A 20,484-nucleotide genomic window follows, 5' to 3' on the forward strand; every position below is an offset into this window, starting at 1 on the left:
AAGGTAGATATTAGCAAGCTAAGAAACTATGTTATAAATATTTTCTAATGAATCAGTAGAAAAACTCAGAAATGCTCTACAATGTTCCCCAATTAACTTGTTTCCTCATCTTCTTGTCCCAACCAAATCCATGAAATGGCCTTATGCTTGTTCATCCTGTACATCCACCACTGCCAACTTGAGGCAGATGCTCAAATGCTCAGGTGCCCAAAATGAGCCAGATGCTCAGATGCTGTACTACTGGACTTCCTGATGCGTGTAAGCCCACAAATCCATCCCTGCCTTCAGAGTCCTGGACTAGCACATGATTCACTGTGTGTGGCAGCAGAGCTCCCATAGTGCCTGAGGGCACTGCAGACTGCCTCAACAGTCGTGTCATCTTCCTGGTGCAGGCCATCTCTCTCTCTCCATCAAATTGGTGACTTCCCAAACTCTGTGCATACCTCGCATTCAGCGAGAGGAACCAGCTTTACTGAGCATGGCAGCTGGCTGCTGAAGATGGCTTCAGTGATGGGCCACACAACAGACCACACTGCTCTGAAGTGGCTCCATTTTTTTGGAATTAATTGGACCTCTGGGTTGGAAGTGTTTAATCAATCACAGACTGACCACTGAAGTGTCACTGTGTTATCTCTGAGCATCAGAGGTCTTAGCCAAAGTCATCAATGTGAAGATTGAAGAGTGACAGCATATTTAAATCATAAATAAGGTTTCCTGAAAGCCCTGGTCAACAATGTGAAGAGTGGAGATACTGATTCAGGGGAGTAGTTTTCCCTAAGCATGAATGCCTTTCACACTGATGCAGGAAGTGGTGGTTTGGGAAGATGTAAACTCACACGGCCCTATGCATTCTCCAGCCTTTCAGACAATTGTGCTTTCCAAAGGGAAAGAAGAAAACATCACTGGCATGTTCTGAAAACATCTACAAAGCAAATTCTGCCCCCATGGACTTTCCCAAAAGGGAATGCCCTCTGTTTGGAAGATGCTGGACTCTGGGATTTTCAACAGCCTTTTCTTTTGGGATCTTTGCCTGAAGCAGAGCTGCCTGAGAAATGGCTAATCAATTTGTTGTATAAGGCCCTTCACTATGGCCCTAAAAAAAGAAACTGAAGATATTGGGCATGTTTGTCATTAAGTTACTCATAATCTATCTGTAAGTGGTCATGGATATGATCTTCACACTCACATGCCCAGTACATGCACAAACACAGTAACACACCTGAGCAAACCAAAGTCAGGAATAAATGACCTAGCAGGTAGTAGTGTAAGCTGAGCTGGGTTTGAATGTGTCCTTGTAAGGAGCCATACAACTGCTCTTAGCCAAATTCTATAAATTTTCCCAACTGAAATGTCGTAAGAATATTTATATATGTACTTAACCTTAGATATTTGGCTGTCTTACTCAGACTTTGTGCTTGAGCACATTGCTGGATGCAAGCCAGGGCACAAGGCCCCTACTGAGGATCAGACTTGGTCTAGTCATCATTCTCCTTTTGCACTTACTGTGATCTGTCATGGAACAGATACTTCCGTAATCCTCACGGGCCACCTGAGTTAAGGTCGTACTGCACTCTGCAGGTAGCCTTGCATCCTCTATGTTCCCTCTTCACTTTTCCCAGAAAAATCTCTGTAGCCAAAGGAGAACAGAAACAGACTTATTCATACACAAAAAATCAAAATAAAAAATTAGTGTTGAAACTCAGGGAAAATGAAAAATTGCTATATCATTACAGATTTTAAGGAACAGGACCATGATTGGAGACTTTATTTTCAGCTTTCCTTGTAGATTCTACTTTCAACAGTCTTTAAAAAATCTCTTTTGTTGAAATAGTTGAAATTTAATTTCAAATATTATTCCAATAAAGCAAATTTTTTGTGGATCAAAATGTTAATTGGAAATCAATATTTGCACTTTCAACTATTGAATAATTTAGTACTTTTTTATTTATAACATCAGTTCAGTGACAAAAATATGCAAGCTGAAGGAAAGCAATCCTGAATTTTTAGGAAATTTCACTTCAGATTCTTTGGATCATTCTGGTGTTTTCCAAAGTAGTCATAATTTCTCTTTTGCAGGACTTAAATCTTGTTTTATCTTTTTCTCACGGAGGACAGATATGTTTAGGATGAAAATGAATTCTACAATATTATGCTTATTCTACAACCTATACTTTGTGAAAGGGGAATTCTGAAAATGGACTTTCTTCAAAAGTCTTCCAGCAGGTCAGAACTAGAGCAGGAAAATTGCTGTCTATAGTAACTGGCACAGATACAACCTGCCTTTCTACTGACCAATGCAGGAATTTTTTCTACATGGGATAGATACATGCAATTCTTGATATATGTGAAAACTGGAGCGCTGGAATATACCCTATCATCAGATCCCTTTGGCAGCAGTGCCATGCAGGAGTAACACACACCCCCTCTTCCACATGCGCCTGGAGGGCCCCCCTGCCCTGGCTAAGGCAAGTGAAGCCAGTCAGCTTTACCAGCCCAGACATCACCTAGAATTTTAAACAGAAATTGCTCTACATGCAGGAGGACCCTGAGATAGCTGCAATGGAGAGCCTTCAGCTTTGCTCTATGGACTCATCTTTAAGACTTCTGTTGAAATGAAATACTTGGAGTTGTACTGCAAGTGTTTAAAATGTGGATGTGCAACAGTAATGTAATGACTGCCTTTACAAGTCGCGGCAATATTTCCAAAACTGTTTTCCAAATACAGATGTATTTGGTCTCCATCTCTGTTGTCTGCCTTTCTCCCATGCCTCCCATTTCTGGCTGCTGGGACAAGGCAGCAGTCACAGCCGAGGCTGGGCTGCCTGGCTGCCTTCTCCCCATGCATGTGTAGACAGCAGCAAGCCTGGATGGTGCACTAGGACCTTTAGCCCATCAAATGCTTTTTTTCTGCTACAGGACAACGTCACCAAAGGTCATATTTTTCTCATTGCTAACACTGGTCAAGAGAAATCTAAACTGAGCTTAGGAAAGCTGGAAATGCCATGCAAAATCCTGACATCAGGAGAGGGCTGTGCCTGTATCCCCACTTTCAGCAGAGGTCAATATTTGCTGTGGTAAAAGCAGCTTCTGCTCTGTAACCAGCTCTCGCTGCCTCAAACCAGAGCTGAAGAAACATCATCTGAGCCAGCATGGCCCTTATTTCTTTCATATCCCCCTTGTCAACAGTTTGAAAATGAGATAGCTAATTTTGTGCCTGACAAGAAAGGACGGATCATTTTCTCAGATGCTGCTATCAGCAGAGTCAGTGCTGGTACACTCTCCGAGGGAGTCCCCAAACTACAGGTTACTGGCAGGCAGACAAACGCTCGCTGACAGCCATTTGTGACCAACTATGAAACACCATCTGCTCTAGTTGGAGGGAAGGAACATATCCAGCAAGTGATACCACTGTGAGAAATGATTTTGTGTGTTGACACACAGCAGTCTTTAGATAGCCCCAAAGAATGAGCCTACTTTGTTTTTCCAGATTTGTGTATGGGGGAAGAAACATTTCCTCTTTTGGGGGGTCCGTGGGTGAGACTTCCTGGATCTCTTTGCATTGGAGCCAGAAAAATAAAGGGTTTGATATGTCTGTATTAACAGGTGTACTAAATGCAACTGTGAACTGAGCCAAATGCATCTTTAGCAATGTCGTGTTGGGGGGTGAAGCACTATCTGACAGCTAAAACACCCGCTGGAGTGTGAATCTGCCACAGACTTGCTTGTGACATTGGGCAAGCCTCATCCCTTCTTTTAAGAGCTGGCTCTCAGTTTTGAGGAGCAGCAACAGCACTTTTCTTCAAGTGAGTGTTGGAGAGCAAGGTAGTGTTTGTTCAGCTCTTTGAAATCCCTGGAGAAAGGAGATAAGTAAATTTTATTAAACTTATTAAACCGTTGTCTGGTTCAGAGGCTGTTAAGTGGACAAACACAAAGGCTTTACCTTCAGGATGTGGAGGGGAAAAAAAGGCACAACAAAACAAGACACTCAGAGTTGTAAAGACATTCTTGAAAGTTTAAGTGGCTCAGGTGCACAAAAAGTACCCACATGTGTCCATCAAAATGCAGTCGAAAAGCAAAAGACTTCTCTTAGTAACTGAGGCAGCAGATCCCAAAAGTGTCAGGAGAAGGGATGCTCTGTTCCTTCACAGGGGGAAAGAATCTTACTTGCTCATTAACGTAAATAAGGCATGCAGCCAAAGGCATATGCCAACTCTTCCCTCTATGGTCAGAGAACAAGGCTTTCATTTTTAAGAGTCTTAATAGTCCTATGTCTCATGATTAAGTAATGAGAGCTGGCATCCAAAGTATCCTAAGTTCAGCTGATCTTGCATTATCCTTCTAGGCCCTGGCAGACTATAAACCAAAATATTTTCAAGTAAAATATGCAGATGCAAAAATAAATAAAAGATACATCTTAGAACAGCTGATCAGTCATAAAGCAGAGAAATATCATATTATGGCAGATTGTCACCTTATTTCTTTGAATTCTAGCAAAATTTTTGAAAACTGATACATATATAGATGATTTTGTATTTTTATATGTGGTTTTGTTTGTATACACACACACATAGATACATGTATGTTTTTCATACCACTTCCTTCTGCTCTGGCCTGCATTTCTGTGAAATTGCAATGATAGTGATGTTTGTCATCAGAGGCTTGCAAGGATTAAATACCGTTTTACTGTATAAACTCTTTCTGAAGGTTAACATAGGATGTCTTGATTCTTGTCTCTTTAGGCCCATATATATATATAACATTAAATCAGCTATGGCAGGGCTTGATCCAGACCCTGTTGAAGTTGGAAATGCGCTGTGTGCAGTGGCACCCAGACTGGAGCAGAAGGATCTGGATTTCCCTCTGGCTCGGGACTGGACTCAGAGGTGGCCTGTGTGTCCCCAAGCCCAAACCCTGCCCGTCCCCAAGGCAGATGGGGACAGGGAGCACAAGGGGAGCTGTAGCAGGGGCAGAGGAGGGGAGGCAAACCCACCTCCAGGGTCCAGCAGGCAAGGAGATGGGAGCACTGCCAGCCAGCTACAGGGGTCGGAGGGAGAAAGTGGGAGAGACGAGGGCTTTCAGGAAACCTTATTTATGATTTAAATATGCTGTCACTTGTGCCTGTGCAATATGAAAACCAAATCTAAACATTTGTCTGTAGAATCAGGTGATGGCTGGCCCTCTACTGTCTCAAGGGGGGCAGGAAAATGGTCCATGCACCTGCCACCTAATTCAGTTTAAAACCTGACACATTTACCAAGAGTGGGCTGGCATAATGAACTTCATTCATGCTGTCAGTGGAGTCAATAACTTATCCCCAACTGCTTTTGTCTCCCTGGCGGCAGTGCCTCTGATCGGGCTGAGGTACTTATTCAAGTAAAATTTATTTTCAATTGCAGGCCATAATACTACTGGCACAAGCCTTGCTTTGACAGAAGCTTTTGCTCAAGGCTAAACTATTGTTAAAGTTTGTGCCCATTGTCTAGGGTCTTTGATCTGTCAAAGCTGCTTAACAAGCTGGTTAAAAACTGTTTCAGATAACAGGTGTGTCCTTTGAGGATGCAGGGCCATTTTTCAACTTCTTTAAAAGACTAGTCCAGTAGCTGACTAAAATTTACATGCTGGTTGGTGGTGATATATGTAAAGCACTTTTAAAGCAAGAAATTCGATTTAGGGGTTTATTTCCCTGAACTTCCTTGTGGTTTGTTGTTGGTTTTGTTCTGTTCTGTTTTGTGGTTTAGGGTTTTGGGGTTTTGTTCTGAGGAAGTAAAAAGATTTACAAGGTGTTTCTCTGCGACCTTGGAAGTATCTAGCAGAAAAATGATTGAGGTGCTAAATCTACCTGTGGCCCTACAATAGCACCCAGGCACAGTGAAGTCATGTTTGGAGCAGCAAGCGCCAGTGAACACAACTGGGAGAAAGCTTATGATGGAGAGGAGCAAAAGTGGGGTCACATGGGGCAGGCTTTGCTGGGGTAGGCTCACAGGGGGGACACACTTCCCCTCCAACCCTGCTACGGTGCCACTGTGCTGCTCCAGCCCACCCCTGCCCCCCAGCTGGGTCTGCTGCCACCCCTGAGAGCCTGCAGCATGGTTGGCACCTACAGGATCTGCCCTGGCTACAGGGAAAGACCAATTTCTGGGAGAAGATCCCCATCGTATCTTAGGTCCCCACTGTATAAGCTCAGCCATTCATGCATGGCCAATGGCCTGAAAAAAATTTCCTTTGAATGGTCCATATGTCAGCTATATTCTTCAGGATGCGCAAAAAATGGTTCCTCCCCTTCACATATGTTTTAAAATACTACTGAGGTCCTGAGGGATTTAACCAGTTTTAACCCAGCCTAGTTGGTTTTGGTTTTCATTAAAAAAAAAAAAAAGACAAAAACATGTCCACAGTAATTCTGAAATGCATGGTGCTGACCTAAAGGTTTAGGGAGAAGGGGGAAGGGAAACTCACTGTATGTGCACTGTGTGTGTTAGGAAGGGTGTGGAAGGAAGGGAGAATGAGCATCTTCAGTGGTCATTTCCCCCAATCTTTGGATCAATACCACCTAATTCTGGAGCTGCTGCTACTGGGATTTTGGTCCAGAACAAACCCCTTGGATTTTGTTCCAGACCAGGAAACAGCTGCCCGTCTCTGACCTGCAGGAAATAAGCACCTTCAGCAAGTGAGTTCAAGGTCATCCTCAACAGAAAAAAAGAGCTGGAAGCTCCCCTTATACAGCAGGGGAGCTCTGAGACTGGTTCTCCTCCTTCCCCTGAGCTGCACCCAGCAGCTCCCCTTGCTGGAGAAGCTTGAATACCTTGAGGGACGAGAACAACAAACTGAAATACCTTTGCTGGAAAAATGAGCCTGCTTCCTAGGCATATTTTTCCCAAACAATCCCATCTGTACCAAATATCTGTCGTCAGCTGGTTAGTTCAAGGAAGATGGGGAAGAAAACAAGCACTTTATCAAATGTAGTAGTTTTATGAACACCCCTAAACTGAATTGAGAATGAGAGTGAAAAAGCAAAGTTTTTCAAATACCACTCAGCTATGCTCACCATTAGGATCATCACAACTCTTCAAAGATTCCTTTGGCTTCTGTCTGTGCCATCAACTGGCTTTAGAGATATGTTTAGAGTGATTCATTTTCAGCATTAAAATGTAGCCAGAAAGATGTGAGATGGAGGACACATTCCTGTTGCAAGGCTGCCTCTAAGCAAAGGTGCCCATGACTTTAATGGATGAAGCATCAACTTCATCAGCTGCTTCATCAGCTGCAGAATGTTTTCAACATTCTAGCGACCAAGTCTGTGTCTGTGGGCAGGTTAAAGGCCTCAGTGAGGTAAAGACCTGTTATTGACCAAACACAATGAGGCAAGTTTCACTTTCTCTATTGAAGCCCCAAAACAAATAGCCTTTAAGAAATAATGAGTTAAAACATGGAATGAGAAGTATTTGAAAAAGCATAGCGTTTAGGAAACATATAGAGCAATAGATCAGCTAAAGCATGGAACATAATGACAAGAAAGAGAGATAGGGATAGGAGAATTGATGGGCTAAGCATGTTCAGAGCCAACAATGTCAAACTGACCCTAAGAGCCTTGCCAAACCATGGGGACCAAGCCAAGTACACCGGGAATTGGCCATATTAGGATAGGAGTTCAAAAGTTTAAGGAGGAAGACTCATCAGGTGACCCCTGCCCACGATGAAGGCAACTGGAACGACCACCAAAATGATCCTCAAAAGAGATGTCCCCGCCCATGCTCCGCCTACACCACGCCTCTTATGAATATGCATGCAAAAACATGATTATGTATGTGATATGATGTAACCCTGCACCCAAAACTGTATAAAAGGCCTTTCTTGTTACGGGATAGTTAGAAATCCCTTTTGTGATTTCTCCGATGCATCGTAATAAAATACCTCCTGTCTATGTTGACTTAAGCTGAGTCTCTTAGGCAGTTATTCTCGCCTTTTGGGGCAAAATTCGGCATCACTATAATCTAGATTAAAACATTTTCTTCTCTGTGAAGAAGGATGTAGAGAAATCTACTAGTTCTTACTTCTTCTCTGCATTTTTTTGAGGTAAATTATTAAATGTGATTAGTTTTAAAGGCTGAATTTCCTTTATCTGTTACAATCAGAGTGGTATCTTCAATGCTGCGTTGAAACATAGAATAAGGCGTGGTGTGGTCTCTCCAGTGGGAAGAGTATCACAGTTGTGAACAAGGGAAATTGAATTATAGCAAACACTTATGGGGAAAATGTGAAAATCATAGAAGGTAGCCCAAGGACTCCAAACCACTTTAACATTACAGCCCACCCTAATAATACCATATAATTGTGGCTTGCAAAGTAAAATAAGAAGATGCTGTAAAGTGGCAAATGTCCAGTGGGACCACCAGACTATTACAGGAGGGTCTCTGTAGCTATTATTTGTCACTAGCTGTTATTTATACTGCACATGATTCAACAGATGGCCAGGCAGATGCAATGGCAAGGTGAGACAACCACAGCAGCGAAGGCTGGAATAGAAGATGCTGCAGCTGGAGGAAGAGGGCTGCCCATGGAGAGAGATGGATGGAGCTGGTGGTCGGGTGAGGGGATGAGCAGGAGATGTTCAAGCAACTGAACCTGATAGTGTCAGAGAAGGGGTCACCTGCTGACTGTGGGGCACTGCGAGATGTGGGACATGCTGGGGTCTTCCTTGGGGGCAGGCCAGGTAAAGGAGCCTGACCCAATGTAACCAAGAGAGAAGGAACTGAAATGCTGATATTGCATTTACAGGAGAGCTGTCCTTCTGCTGTATTGCTGGAAATAGGGGTAGTTTAGCTCAAGATCTAGGGTAAAATCCACTTGGGCAGAAGTGAAGAAGCAATCAGTGCTGATCTGGCTCAGGGTATTTAGTTAGTGCTGGCTTTGTCAGTAGGCAGGATTTGGAGCAGAAACCTCAGACACAAAGACACTGTAAAAAAAGTGCCATGACACAAAATCATGGATGGCGTGCTGCCAAACTGATTAAATGCACCTGTGGGAAGAAAAAACCCACTGCAACATTTTAGGAAGCACAATAAAAAAGAGGAAGGTAAAGTTTTCTCTTTGGATTATAGCTTTGTATTGATAAATGGAAATACGCTGAAACAAGTGAAGGATGGGGCACTTAGTACAGCTTGCCTGGTCTAAGCAGGTGGAAAGAAGAGGAAACAAGTCCCAGGGGAAAGCCCTAAGCCTCTCATTCAGCCTGTGCCTGGAACCACTTTTCCCACAAGGTATGTGATTCCTACACAGGAGAAAGCCAAAGCTCTCTGCTTTCCCCAGCTGCTTACAAATTTGGGAATGGATTCATTTTTCTTGGTGGAGATTTGATGATAGACGAGGATGGACTGTCTCTGGACATACGAAGAATTCTGATAATGAGGGCTATTTTATGTCTACGCGTCATATTTATGAACTGAAAAAGTGGCTGTCATGGGCATCTTTTGCCCCATGTTGCTGTGAAATCCACAAAAGAGGAAGGATTTCTTGCACAAAAGTAGAAATAGACATTCTTTACAGTTTCATAGTTCAATAAACCAATCATGCACGACTGGGAAAAGCCTAAACAGAGAAAGCCAAAAAGAAATGGAAACAAATCAAATACTGGGGACCTTGATCAGTTAATAATTCTGATAAATATCTCACTTCACAAAGAAAATGTATTCTCCTGGTAATATGGAGAGAAAGAGATGACAACAAGGGCAAAAGCTTTCTGTAAGGGAAAAAGATTGAAACTACATCTATACAAAACATGCCTGTGACCATTACCCAGCTCTGAAGCCAACTGGCACAGACTGGCGTGTGTCCACATTATTAAATTCTTGCTTTCCAGGCAGTGTGGCTGAACACAAATTGCCTGCTGGGATTGGCCTTTGGCCTATGCTATCCCCAAACCATGCCTGGGAAATGTTCAGGAGAGTGCTAGCTGCCTGGAGCCAAAACATGCCAGGAGCTGTTGTAACAATTTGACTCTATAAATAATTGAGCTATGGTGCCTGAAAACATTATGTAGCACTGGTTAATTTACTAGGATAGATGAAATCCATGATTCTAGATTGGAATAGAAATCTTGGACGTCTTATAGAACCCTGAGAAATGGAAAACCCTAGAACACCCAGCAGACACAAGAGAGTCCTGATGTGAGGCAGGCAAGCATCCACAGCTGCACTTAAGTCAAATAAGAAAAAAATTCATATCCTTGGACAAGTAATGGAAGTATGAAGTAGTGGGGTGATGTCCTGGGTTGACTATATGATGCTTTTATCCCCAATCGTCTCATTCTGTTTATGTTGAATAATAATAAGTTTTATACCTTTAAGAGTGTTACAGAGAGTGAAGGGGGAGAGAGAAGAAGCGCGCAGTTTGTTTTCAGACACTGCACTCACTCCTCCACATTCCTGCTCCTGACTGTGTTGTCTGCGGACAGACAGCAGGACAGAGAGCTCTTCTTTTGCTTTTTAGTTAGTGTTAGCTAGCTGGGGCAAAGAAGTTCCCTGGACTGTTTTTTTCCCTTTTCTTTGGACCTCTTGGAACTGCTCTGGACTGAACACCCAGGAGAGCACCGGCAGCTGCAGCTGTGGCCCACTGGGCCGGCCCTGGCCTGCGACAATTCCAGCACTGAGAGACTGATCAGAGACTGAGTGAGCTGCTGCTTGAACCCAGGGTTTTCTCAGTTTGTCATCTCTTTTAGAGTGGCAAGGGGTCTCATTGTTTTGATACTGTTTTGGTCTTATTGTTTAATAAACAGGGGTTTTTTTCCACCTTTCTCCAAGGAGGTATTTTTCTTTCCTCCTGGACCAGTTGGGGGGAGGGGCCGATTGGATCTGCTTTTCCCACCGGAGCTCCTTTGGGGGGATTCTTCCCCAAATTTGCTCTAAACCTGGACAAATACAGGTGAACATCTACATCTCTGGAAAGGGCAAATAGACCATGCTGGAGCAGCATGGGAAAAGCCAACCAGGAAGATCCTGAAGCTTTGCAAACACTGTGCTCAAGCGCTTTTGCAGAGCATGCCTTGTCCTGCTTCAAAATTGAGCACAACTAAACCTCCCAAAGATACTCAGTGAGAAAGAAAATGGGATACATGCCCTGCTAACAGATATGGTCTCAAGGCCACAAGAAGCAGAGGCCCTGAGGTCTAGTGTGGGCTGGAGCCTGCTCAGGAAGCACCCTCCAAAACACATGGAGCTCAGGAAGCACCCTCCAAAACACATGGAGATCAGGAAGCACCCTCCAAACACATGGAGCTCAGGAAGTACCCTCCAAAACACATGGAGCCCCTTGGACCTGACCCTGCCTGAAGGTTGGCTGGGCTATGGGCACCTCAGGAGAGCAAGGTGACAGCAGCCATTGAGAGAAACACACTGAGAGAAGGGAAGGCAGGGCAGGCAGCACACAGCAGGCTCACAGGAGGCCTTCAGACCACTCCTGCAGGGCAGCAGGGACTCAGCCAGACCCATCCAGAGGCACAGAACGGCTGCCCCACAGTGACTGCTCCTAATTCCCTGCAAAGACAGCATGGATATGCATGATTTCAGTGACAAAGGTCTGGAAACTACTGCATCCACCTCCCATGGAAATGAAGTCTTCAGACCCTTCTAGTTTAGGTCCTTTGTCAATTTATGAGACTCAGAGATGTTCAGACAGTAGTAACAATCTGGCCCTTTGCATGGAAGTGCACACAAGGTTTCCATGGTTGCTAGCCCTGGCAGGTCTTGTAGCCCACTATAAGTGTCAGCACTCACATGGAGTGGTGTCCAAACTCAATTCTCATTGTGCTCAAAAAAACCATCATGCCACCCATGGCCACCACTCTTGTGACTGATTACTGTCACTTGCAGTTTTAGGAGGCAAGCCAAGTGCCGAAACTGGGGATAGATGCTCTCCCAGTAAATGTTTCAAGCTTCCTTTCTCCTAGGGCCTGAAAATTCATTTGCTGTGTGAAGATCTGACAGCACAGGCCACAAAATCTACCATGGCCAACTCCTCTGCAAAGCATGAGATAGGGCAGCACAAGGGACAAACTCTATGTTTAGTTGTCTACTTCCTTATGGCACTTGACAGGTCTTTGTTTGTCAACAAAAATAAAAAAGTCAGAAGATAGGATGTTTCATGTGGCCCTGTTATTGTTCTTCCTCTGAGCCCATGGATGAGGGCTTGCAACTCCCCCAGGTTGAAGGTCAGGTTTTGTAAAAGAAGCTTTTATAAGTTGTGAAACATTTCTCTGCTTTTTAAAAAAACACAAATTAAATCTCATGGTTTTTCAGAGAGACACCTAACGATTTTTCAGCTGAAACACAGCCAAATAGCACCTGGCGTGTGATAGTCAGAGCCACTGGGTAAGAAGCAATTAAAAGAAAAGTAAAATAAATTAAAAAGAAGAAACACACACACACATACAAAAGAAAAAAGCTCACAATGGGTAAGTATGCAGAAAAGTAATTTAGCATTTCCAAAAACACAATTGTTTTTATTACACATACATCAACTTCCTTTCATGAATAATTTGTAAATATTTCCTCTGGTGGTGTGACTAAGGCACTGTTGCACCCTCATGTACATCCCTGACATGGGAGAGGCTTTCCTGGAGGTGATAAATGCATTCAGAGACCACAGATCCATTCCTCCCCTGTTTTGTGGGGACCCTGTTATGTGTCTTAAAAATTTAGTCTGACCTGCTTTTATTAGCTTACAGGCCATCAGGACCAGGCCCTGTGCAAGTCTCTTGTTTTTCAAGGGATCTATTAGTTTTTGGGTTGTAGGTCTCCACAAATCATCTTCACCCTAAACACTAAATTCTTGCATTTCTTGTTGTTTTTCCCTTGCTCATCTGGCAGCCCCTGATGCTGCTCTGCCAGGTAACTTTCAAGATGTACGTGTCAACAGCCACAACACTTTGGGAAAAAGCAAACAAACGTAAAAATATTAAATTAAACTACAGTTCTACTCTTTTTTTTATTACCAATGCTATATAGAACCCTATCCTGAACCCACCACAAGTTCAGAGACTTGGGGGATCTAGGCATAGATTTTTATCACATAGCTGCAACTGATTATATTAATCTTTTAAGAAGTTTTGCCCATCGGACAAACTCATCTCTTCTGCAGTTGCACTGTGCTTATCTATGTGCCTACTTCAATGTAATATCAAGCAAAAAGGGTTTGTTTTAACTTCAGAAGAGAGAAATGAAAGGCTTGAGATAGAAGGTTTGTTGGGGTAAGCAAGCTACAGGTACTTCCATTCTCCCTTCTGGTGTCCTCAGTTCAGTGTCTCCAACTCAGCAGGTTTTGGATGCTGAGCAGTTGTTGGTTGGGAGCACAGATATGGATACAGCTCCATCAAAGACTCTGTCATCTCCCTGATGTGATGTAAGACTGGCAATTCCTTCTTGTTTTATTCATTTGACCATAAAACTTTTTATAATTTTAATCAAACTGATTATTTGAAAAAACAGAGAGCACAAAATTATTAACAATTAAACTACAATTAACTTTCTTTGTTTAAAAAGGGGTTAAGCTGCTGGGAGAAGATCCTTCTGTTAAAGTTGTGGTGTTTTTGTTTTGTTTTTTCTCTATTGTTAAAGTGTAGCTTTTTACTCAAAGATTCCAATATGCAGATTTATTTTTTTGAGACCATTTTGTTCTTACTCTATTTCTCTATTCAAAATACAGTAAGGTGGGACTTAGGGACATGGTTTAGTGGTGAACTTGGCACTGTTAAAATTATGATTGGACTCCGTGGGCTAAAAGGTCTTTTACAACTTATTTTTCCTATGATTGTATGATTGTAAGGCTCAATTCAGCCACTCCAACATAGGTATTTACTGCCTCTGAGATGCCCTAGGATGTCTCACCTGACCTGGCCTGCTGTCCAGTAAAATATGAGTGTTCAGCAGGTTCTGGATCAATTTTGGGCAGTACAGTGTGGATGTCTCTAGGTATCTCTGATACACTGAAAGCAAAGCAACAAACTCAAATCCTTCCATTTCACAGAACCTAGGTGAAAAATGTCTGCTTACATTTCAGTGTTTAGCTTCTATTTAGCTACCAGTGCTGCTTCTGTTTCAGACCTGAGAAGGGTTTTTGTGCCCCCAAAGTGCCCATTTCCGCCTCTCAATCTTGCCCTTTTGTTTTCCCTGGCAGCAGCATGATGTCATCTTGTGACAGCACTTTCCAGCTCAAATCCATGCCTGCCTGCTTCTGCAGGAGGGAAAGTGGGGCTTCAGAGAATAAGAAAGAAAGTTAGACAGGAGCAAGTAGGAAAATACAAAAGAAAGTAGAAGGGAGGCAGAGCAAGACACAGACATTTTAAGAGACACACATCTTTATCCTTACACACATCCTTATTAAACTCCTAAGTTTTGCTTGGAGAGTAGGACCCATTCAGGGCAGCTGGGCAGGCAGATGGGGGCTGGACCTAAGGCAAGGGGTAACAACCTATTTAAAAAAATTACTCTTTTTTTCCCTCTGTGACTTCAAAGAAAAACGATTTGCTCATTTGGTAATAACTGATGGGAACTGTGAATTACTGAGCAAGGCCCCCAGCCTAGTGTTTATCTCCTCACCAATAAATCTCTAAACTGAAGCAATGAGGCTAAGTACTGCTGCTATTTCTGCATTTTATTTCCATATTAATCAAAACACAAGCCCACCCCTACCTCTTCCCTGGCCCCATGTAGCTGGAGAAGAGGCATGAGGAGACTGTCAGGTGGGGATCTGGTGGGATGAGAGTGGGGAGAAAAGGAACCCCACAACTTAGACAGCTGGCTACCAGTGCCTGGTGTTTTAGCTTCAAATTTGTGGCAGAGGAGGAGGCAAAGGCAGTGGGGTCCTTCTCCATGGGAATTAGGAAGCACTGGGAGGGAAGGGCGGGGTTGTTTCTTTCTCCTGAGACAAGGAGCAGCACCTGCCTTCTCCCCAGCACAGCTGTGCCAGGACCCAGTGGGCAGCAAGTGAAAATCAGCAGTGTCCATCCACCTCTAACTTATATTTATGTTTATGTTTATGTTTATGTTTATGTTTATGTTTATGTTTATGTTTATGTTTATGTTTATGTTTATGTTTATGTTTATGTTTATGTTTATGTTTATGTTATGTGTGTGGACATAAATGTATTTTATAAATGTGCACAGAGATATTATTCATTTTTGTAGTGGAAATTAAAGGAATTTCCTGAGAACACCAAGCTCCTCTCATCCATCCCAGAAGCTGGCTTACTCAAGCTGTGCTGTGCCGTGCCATAGCAAACTGTGCTGTGCACCATCCCCACAGCTCCATCAGCGGGCAGGGATGAGCCCAAAAGGTGGATGCTGCCAGGTTCTGCCACCATCAGATCTTTCCTCCTTTCCCATTTCTATCCCTCAGCCACCTTCCCCTTCCCTCTTTTAAAAAAATTCTGTTTTATTTATTTCTCATGTGTGTTCGTGAAGGGAAACCCTCCCAAAGAAAACCCACAGTTCCCCCTTCTGTCCCATGAGCAAGTCTCTGAAGTTGTTCAATTGCTGGTTGGTCAGTTGTTCTTTTTCCAGGGGAGGGAAGGGAAGGGAAGGGAAGGGAAGGGAAGGGAAGGGAAGGGAAGGGAAGGGAAGGGAAGGGAAGGGAAGGGAAGGGAAGGGAAGGGAAGGGAAGGGAAGGGAAGGGAAGGGAAGGGAAGGGAAGGGAAGGGAAGGGAAGGGAAGGGAAGGGAAGGGAAGGGAAGGGAAGTCCAGAACCCAGAATGTCTGTGTGTGGCTCAAAGAGCCCTTTTGCTGAGGCAAGGGACCCTCCGTCCGCAGGACCGAAGGGGCCGAGCGAGGGAGACGCTCGGGGCGAAGTAGCACAGTCGGGGATGGCGGCGGGCCCGGGTACCCGACTGCCGACTCAGACGGACGGGTGGCTGCAGGAGTTCGCTCTCCTCCCGTCTGCCATTCACAGCCCCGCCGGCATCCAAGGCTGCCCCGCTCGCCCCGCTGCGAGGGGAGGGATGCAGGGCCGGGAAAGATGCGGAGCCGGGGAGGATGGAGGCCCGGACGGAGCCGTACCAGCCCCGCATGGAAGGTGCGGGCTGAGGAGGGGCCGCAGCCCCGCGGCTCCCCCGCTCCTGCCTGCCCTCTGCTCGCTCTCCCTCCGCCAGCAGCGCCGCGGGCTGCCCCGCCAGCAGCGGGAGCGGGTATGGGCGGGCTGTGGCTGCCGGGGCCGAGCAGGGGCTCCAGCCCTGACTCTCTCCGGGACGGCGGGGCGGGTCTGCACCTTGCGCAGAACCCCAAGCACAGCTCCGAGCGCACCTGGGCGTCACCCCACAGGGACCTTCCTGGACAGCAGCCCTCAGTGGGGCACCCCATGGACTCCTCCGGGTCGTGCACATCCTCCCGGGGATGGAGGGATGGAGGGATGGAGGGATGGAGGGATGGATGGAAGGAAGGAAGGAAGGAAGGAAGGAAGGAAGGAAGGAAGGAAGGAAGGAAGGAAGGAAGGAAGGAAGGAAGGAAGGAAGGAAGGAAGGAAGGAAGGAAGGAAGGAAGGAAGGAAGGAAGGAAGGAAACTGTAGCGTCTCTTGATCATCTATCATCTTGCTGAATTACTTTAAGGATTTACCTCAGGCAGGGAGTGATTTACGGCAGGGAAGTTTATTACGTGAATAATAAACTTAGTTTATTATTAGTTCGTGTTTTCGATGTAAATACACGATATTTTCATTTTCAAATGTTTATGTATGCGTGCTTATGTCTTGACGCTGGCTTGGGTGCTGCAGAATTGCACAGCCCGCTCACCGGCACGGGTCGCCCACAGATGCCTTTCTGGAAGTTGTTTGGCATTTTGTTTAAATGCCCCATCCATCCTTCCTCTGTCACCGCTCACCTTACGACTCAGGGGGAGTCGCCTTCTCCTGTTTCTCCAGGTCCCTCCCGGCCATCCCCTTTCCCGTGGGGCAGGGTCCGGGGCTGGCCGGGAATGCAGGATCTCGCTCCCGAGTGCCGAGCGCAGGGCGCTGGAGCCGCTTCCTGGCGGAGCAGAACTGCTTTCCCAACTCTGTCCATCCTACCATTTCCCTCCCGAAAAAAAAGACTGAAAACTGGTTCTCAAAAGAAAAGAAAAGTTATCGCCCATAAACTCCCCAGCGCTGCCCGTCCTCCCGCGGCCGGCGCTGGCTGCGGGACTGGCCGTGGGCCACCCCAATTCCTGCCCCGGTTCCCAGCCCGCTGGAAGCTGCGGGAGCCCGGCCGGCAGCTCGCACACACCTGGGGACGTCGGGGTCGTGGCTGCTCCCCAGGCAGGGCGCACGGGGCTGCGCCAGCCTCCTCCAGCGGGATCCGGGATGTCCTGGCGGGACCCAAAGCCATCAAATACGGCGCCTTTTCTCGGTTTCCAGACCCGGACAAAGGCGAAACAGGCAGCTTGGAATGAATTTTTTACTTTATTTGGAAATCTCATCCAGAAACACTGGTCAATAATAAATATATCGATAGTTATTATCAAGAATATATAAAAAATAAAGACATGGTGGTGTCTTTGAGGCCCCAACCGAAAACAAACAAACGAATGAAATGAAGAATAACATTATTTCAGACAATGTCCCAGGAAAACATATCGAAAAGGAAATAAACAGCAACAGAGATTCAGATTTAGATATACAAATCAGAGATCTGGCAAGAGCTGACCCCGCATGCAAAACCAAACCATAACATTTTTTTAAAAAGGAAACAAAACCGAAAACAAGCAAAACAACATCAACAACAACAAAACCAGCAAACACTAACAAACCCAGAGCCAGCAACGGAAATTTGTACCCCAGACAGCTAAATCAACACACTTCACCGAGAGCAGGAGATGGGAGATTTGTCAAAACAGATCTGCTGGAGGGTTGTGCTGTGTTTTGCACTATTTTCCTCTTTTTTGTTTAATTTGTTTTTTATTTTTCTTCAGAGAGAGAAGAAGGAAAACTATCAAAAAAAAAAAAAAACCAAAAACAAAACCCGAAAAAAAACCCAAAAACCCGGATCATAACCAAATCTGTAAAAACAAAACAAAAACCACCAAACCACAAAAACCCATAGACCACACTCGAAAACTTCAGTGAATTCTCTCGGAAGTCCTTGTTGCCAGGGGAGCCGCCTGTGGCCAGTCCCCACGGGTGACAGGCTGGGCGGAAAGCATGCACGAACTCTCTGCTCTGCCTTCCGCAGCCAGGTTTGGAACGGGAAATTTCGGAGGTGCGAAAGGAAAGACAGGAAAAGCCCGGGGAAAAAAAAAAAAAAAAAAAAAGGGAAAAAAGCCCCAAACCGATCTCATCGTCTCTTGGTAGCTGCGAACACTACAATGACAACCATGTCTTTTTTTTTTTCCTTTTACATACATTTTAAGGAATCATTTACATTTGATTACCATCAGAGGCATTATTATTATTATTATCATTATCATTATTATTATTATTATCATCATCATTCTTTTTACAACAGGGACTTTTGTTTCCAGTTTAGTATAACAAGAAAACATGGCCCAGGGAGCCGGTGGAACATTACCTTTGCAAGGTCCTTACTACACTAATCCCGTGTTTCAGGGGCTCGGCGGGCGGGGGCAGCTCCGGCCGCAGTCCCTCTCCGTCCGGGGGAGCCCCGCCGAGTCACTTGAGGAGGTCCTTGGTGTCCCCCGAGATCCTGGCCATGTTGGAGGCGGTGAGGGCCGAGAGGTGGGGCGGGGGCGGCATCTGGCAGATGGTGCAGGGGCACGGCAAGCCCGCCCAGTGCTGGAAGCCGCTGCCGAGCTGCAGGGCGGGGGGTGTCGAGGGCGTCTTGAGCAGGGAGTGCGGGGGCCGGATGGTGCCGATGGCCGGCAGGGAGGCGGACAGGGAGGAGGAGGTGTTGGCGGAGGACAGGGCGCCGCCGAGGATGGGATGCACCTGGTGCACGGTGCCGGCGGCGTGGGGCGGGTGCCCGGCGGAGTGTCCCACCGTGCCGCAGTGAAAGGCCGAGTGGTGGCCCCCGTAGATTTCCCCAACTAGCCTCTTCATCTCCTCCAGGGAGCTGGTGAGCATCAGGATATAGTTTCTGGCTAGCAGGAGGGTGGCGATTTTGGAGAGTTTTCTCACAGAAGGTCCGTGAGCGTAGGGCATCACCTCCCGCAACCCGTCCATAGCCAGGTTGAGGTCGTGCATCCTCTTTCGCTCCCGGCCATTGATCTTCAGCCGCAGCTGCTGCAGGTCCTGCTCCGAAAGCTGCTTCTTGATTTTGTACTTGCTGCCTTCCCCTCCGGCCTTGGAACCGTTCCTGGTGAGGCCTTCCCCAGACATCTTCTGCACCAGATCGTTCTGAGTGGAAGAGACCGAGTTGAGCCGGCTGTCTTGGTGGTGGTGATGGTGGTGGTGGTGGTGATGGTCTCTCAGGTACATCTCATCCATGTCTGGCGAGGAAGCTCTGCTGGAGACAGAGCTGGAGTCAGAATTCATTGTATTCAGGCTTCTGAGCAAGAAACTCTTCCCTGCTCTGGAGGTGGCGGACAAGACAACTCTCCTTCAAAAAGCAACAAAAACAAAACGAAAAGGAAATAAACGGACGGCAGGGTCTGCCAGCGAAGGGCTGGAAATGCTGGAGGATGAGGGAAAAAGCCCCTCAGCCCTCTCTCTCTCCAATATCTCCCCTCTGTCTCTCTCTCTCTCTCCACCCGGTTACTCAGCCTGTTTACAGGATGGCTAGTTAGTGTATGCTTGGACTAACCTCAGCTTGAAAAAGAGGGGCTTTTATAGAGCTGCAGCAGAGAGCAGAGACAAAAGGAGCCCTCCTATGTATAATGGTCTAGTTAGGATGACGTGCCATTATTCAGGGCGGTGCGCTTTGACTGTCCCATTTAGCAAGGACCCCTATTCATATTCATTGTGGTGCCACCCGGGACACCTCAGCCACGGACCATCAGGAGTCAAGGAGACACAAAACCCCTCTGATTGACACCGCACACTCATCGCTCCGTGTGCGCGCCTTCTCCTCCCCCTGCCTGCTCATTTCCAATATAAAACCTCATCCCGTCTACAGTAGGGAGGCAGGGGGCTGCGAGGGGCTGCGTGCCTGCGCGGGGCCGGCCAGCAAGCCCCGGTGGCGAGCGGCAGCGGGCAGAAGCCGCCCGGGGAAGCCCCTCCGCTGGGGCGGGAGGGCTTGGGGCACGTCGGTCGCCCCGTCCTGCAGCATGCCCGGCTCCTGCCGCGGTTCCACGCTTTGTTTGCCTTTCCCTCCCTCTTTGCCTGTCCCCCCCGGCCGGGGCGTGCGGTGCGGCACCGCCTGGCCCTCGCCTGGGAGGGCTTGCCGCAACTGCTCGTACCTGGGCAGCCGCTTTGTTCAAATGAGCGATGATGGCCCGGGTATCAGCCGCGGGAAGGTGCGGGCTGGGAAACCCGCCTCCCCCCGGGCCAGTGACTCCCTTTAAATAAACGGGGAAAGCCAGGGTGCGGCGCAGAGCGGTGTGCTTGGCGGCGGGAGGGGCGGCCCGCAGCCCCTG

At 46.4% G+C, this 20,484-nt stretch overlaps 1 protein-coding gene across 1 annotated transcript in view; it reads right to left on the reverse strand.

Moving 5' to 3' along the window:
- Window positions 1-18,249: 18,249 nt before the first annotated feature.
- The window catches only part of OLIG3 (oligodendrocyte transcription factor 3), a 4,334-nt gene continuing 2,099 nt past the window's right edge, over window positions 18,250-20,484 (reverse strand). Inside the window, exon 1 of the mRNA XM_005489228.4 lies at window positions 18,250-20,484. This exon is cut by the window's right edge and continues 2,099 nt beyond it. Coding sequence (XP_005489285.1) covers window positions 18,623-19,444 — 822 coding nt within the window. The 5' untranslated portion in view covers window positions 19,445-20,484 and the 3' untranslated portion in view covers window positions 18,250-18,622.

This window comes from Zonotrichia albicollis, chromosome 3 (assembly GCF_047830755.1).
Source record: "Zonotrichia albicollis isolate bZonAlb1 chromosome 3, bZonAlb1.hap1, whole genome shotgun sequence".
In the NCBI taxonomy this organism is placed as follows: domain Eukaryota; kingdom Metazoa; phylum Chordata; class Aves; order Passeriformes; family Passerellidae; genus Zonotrichia; species Zonotrichia albicollis.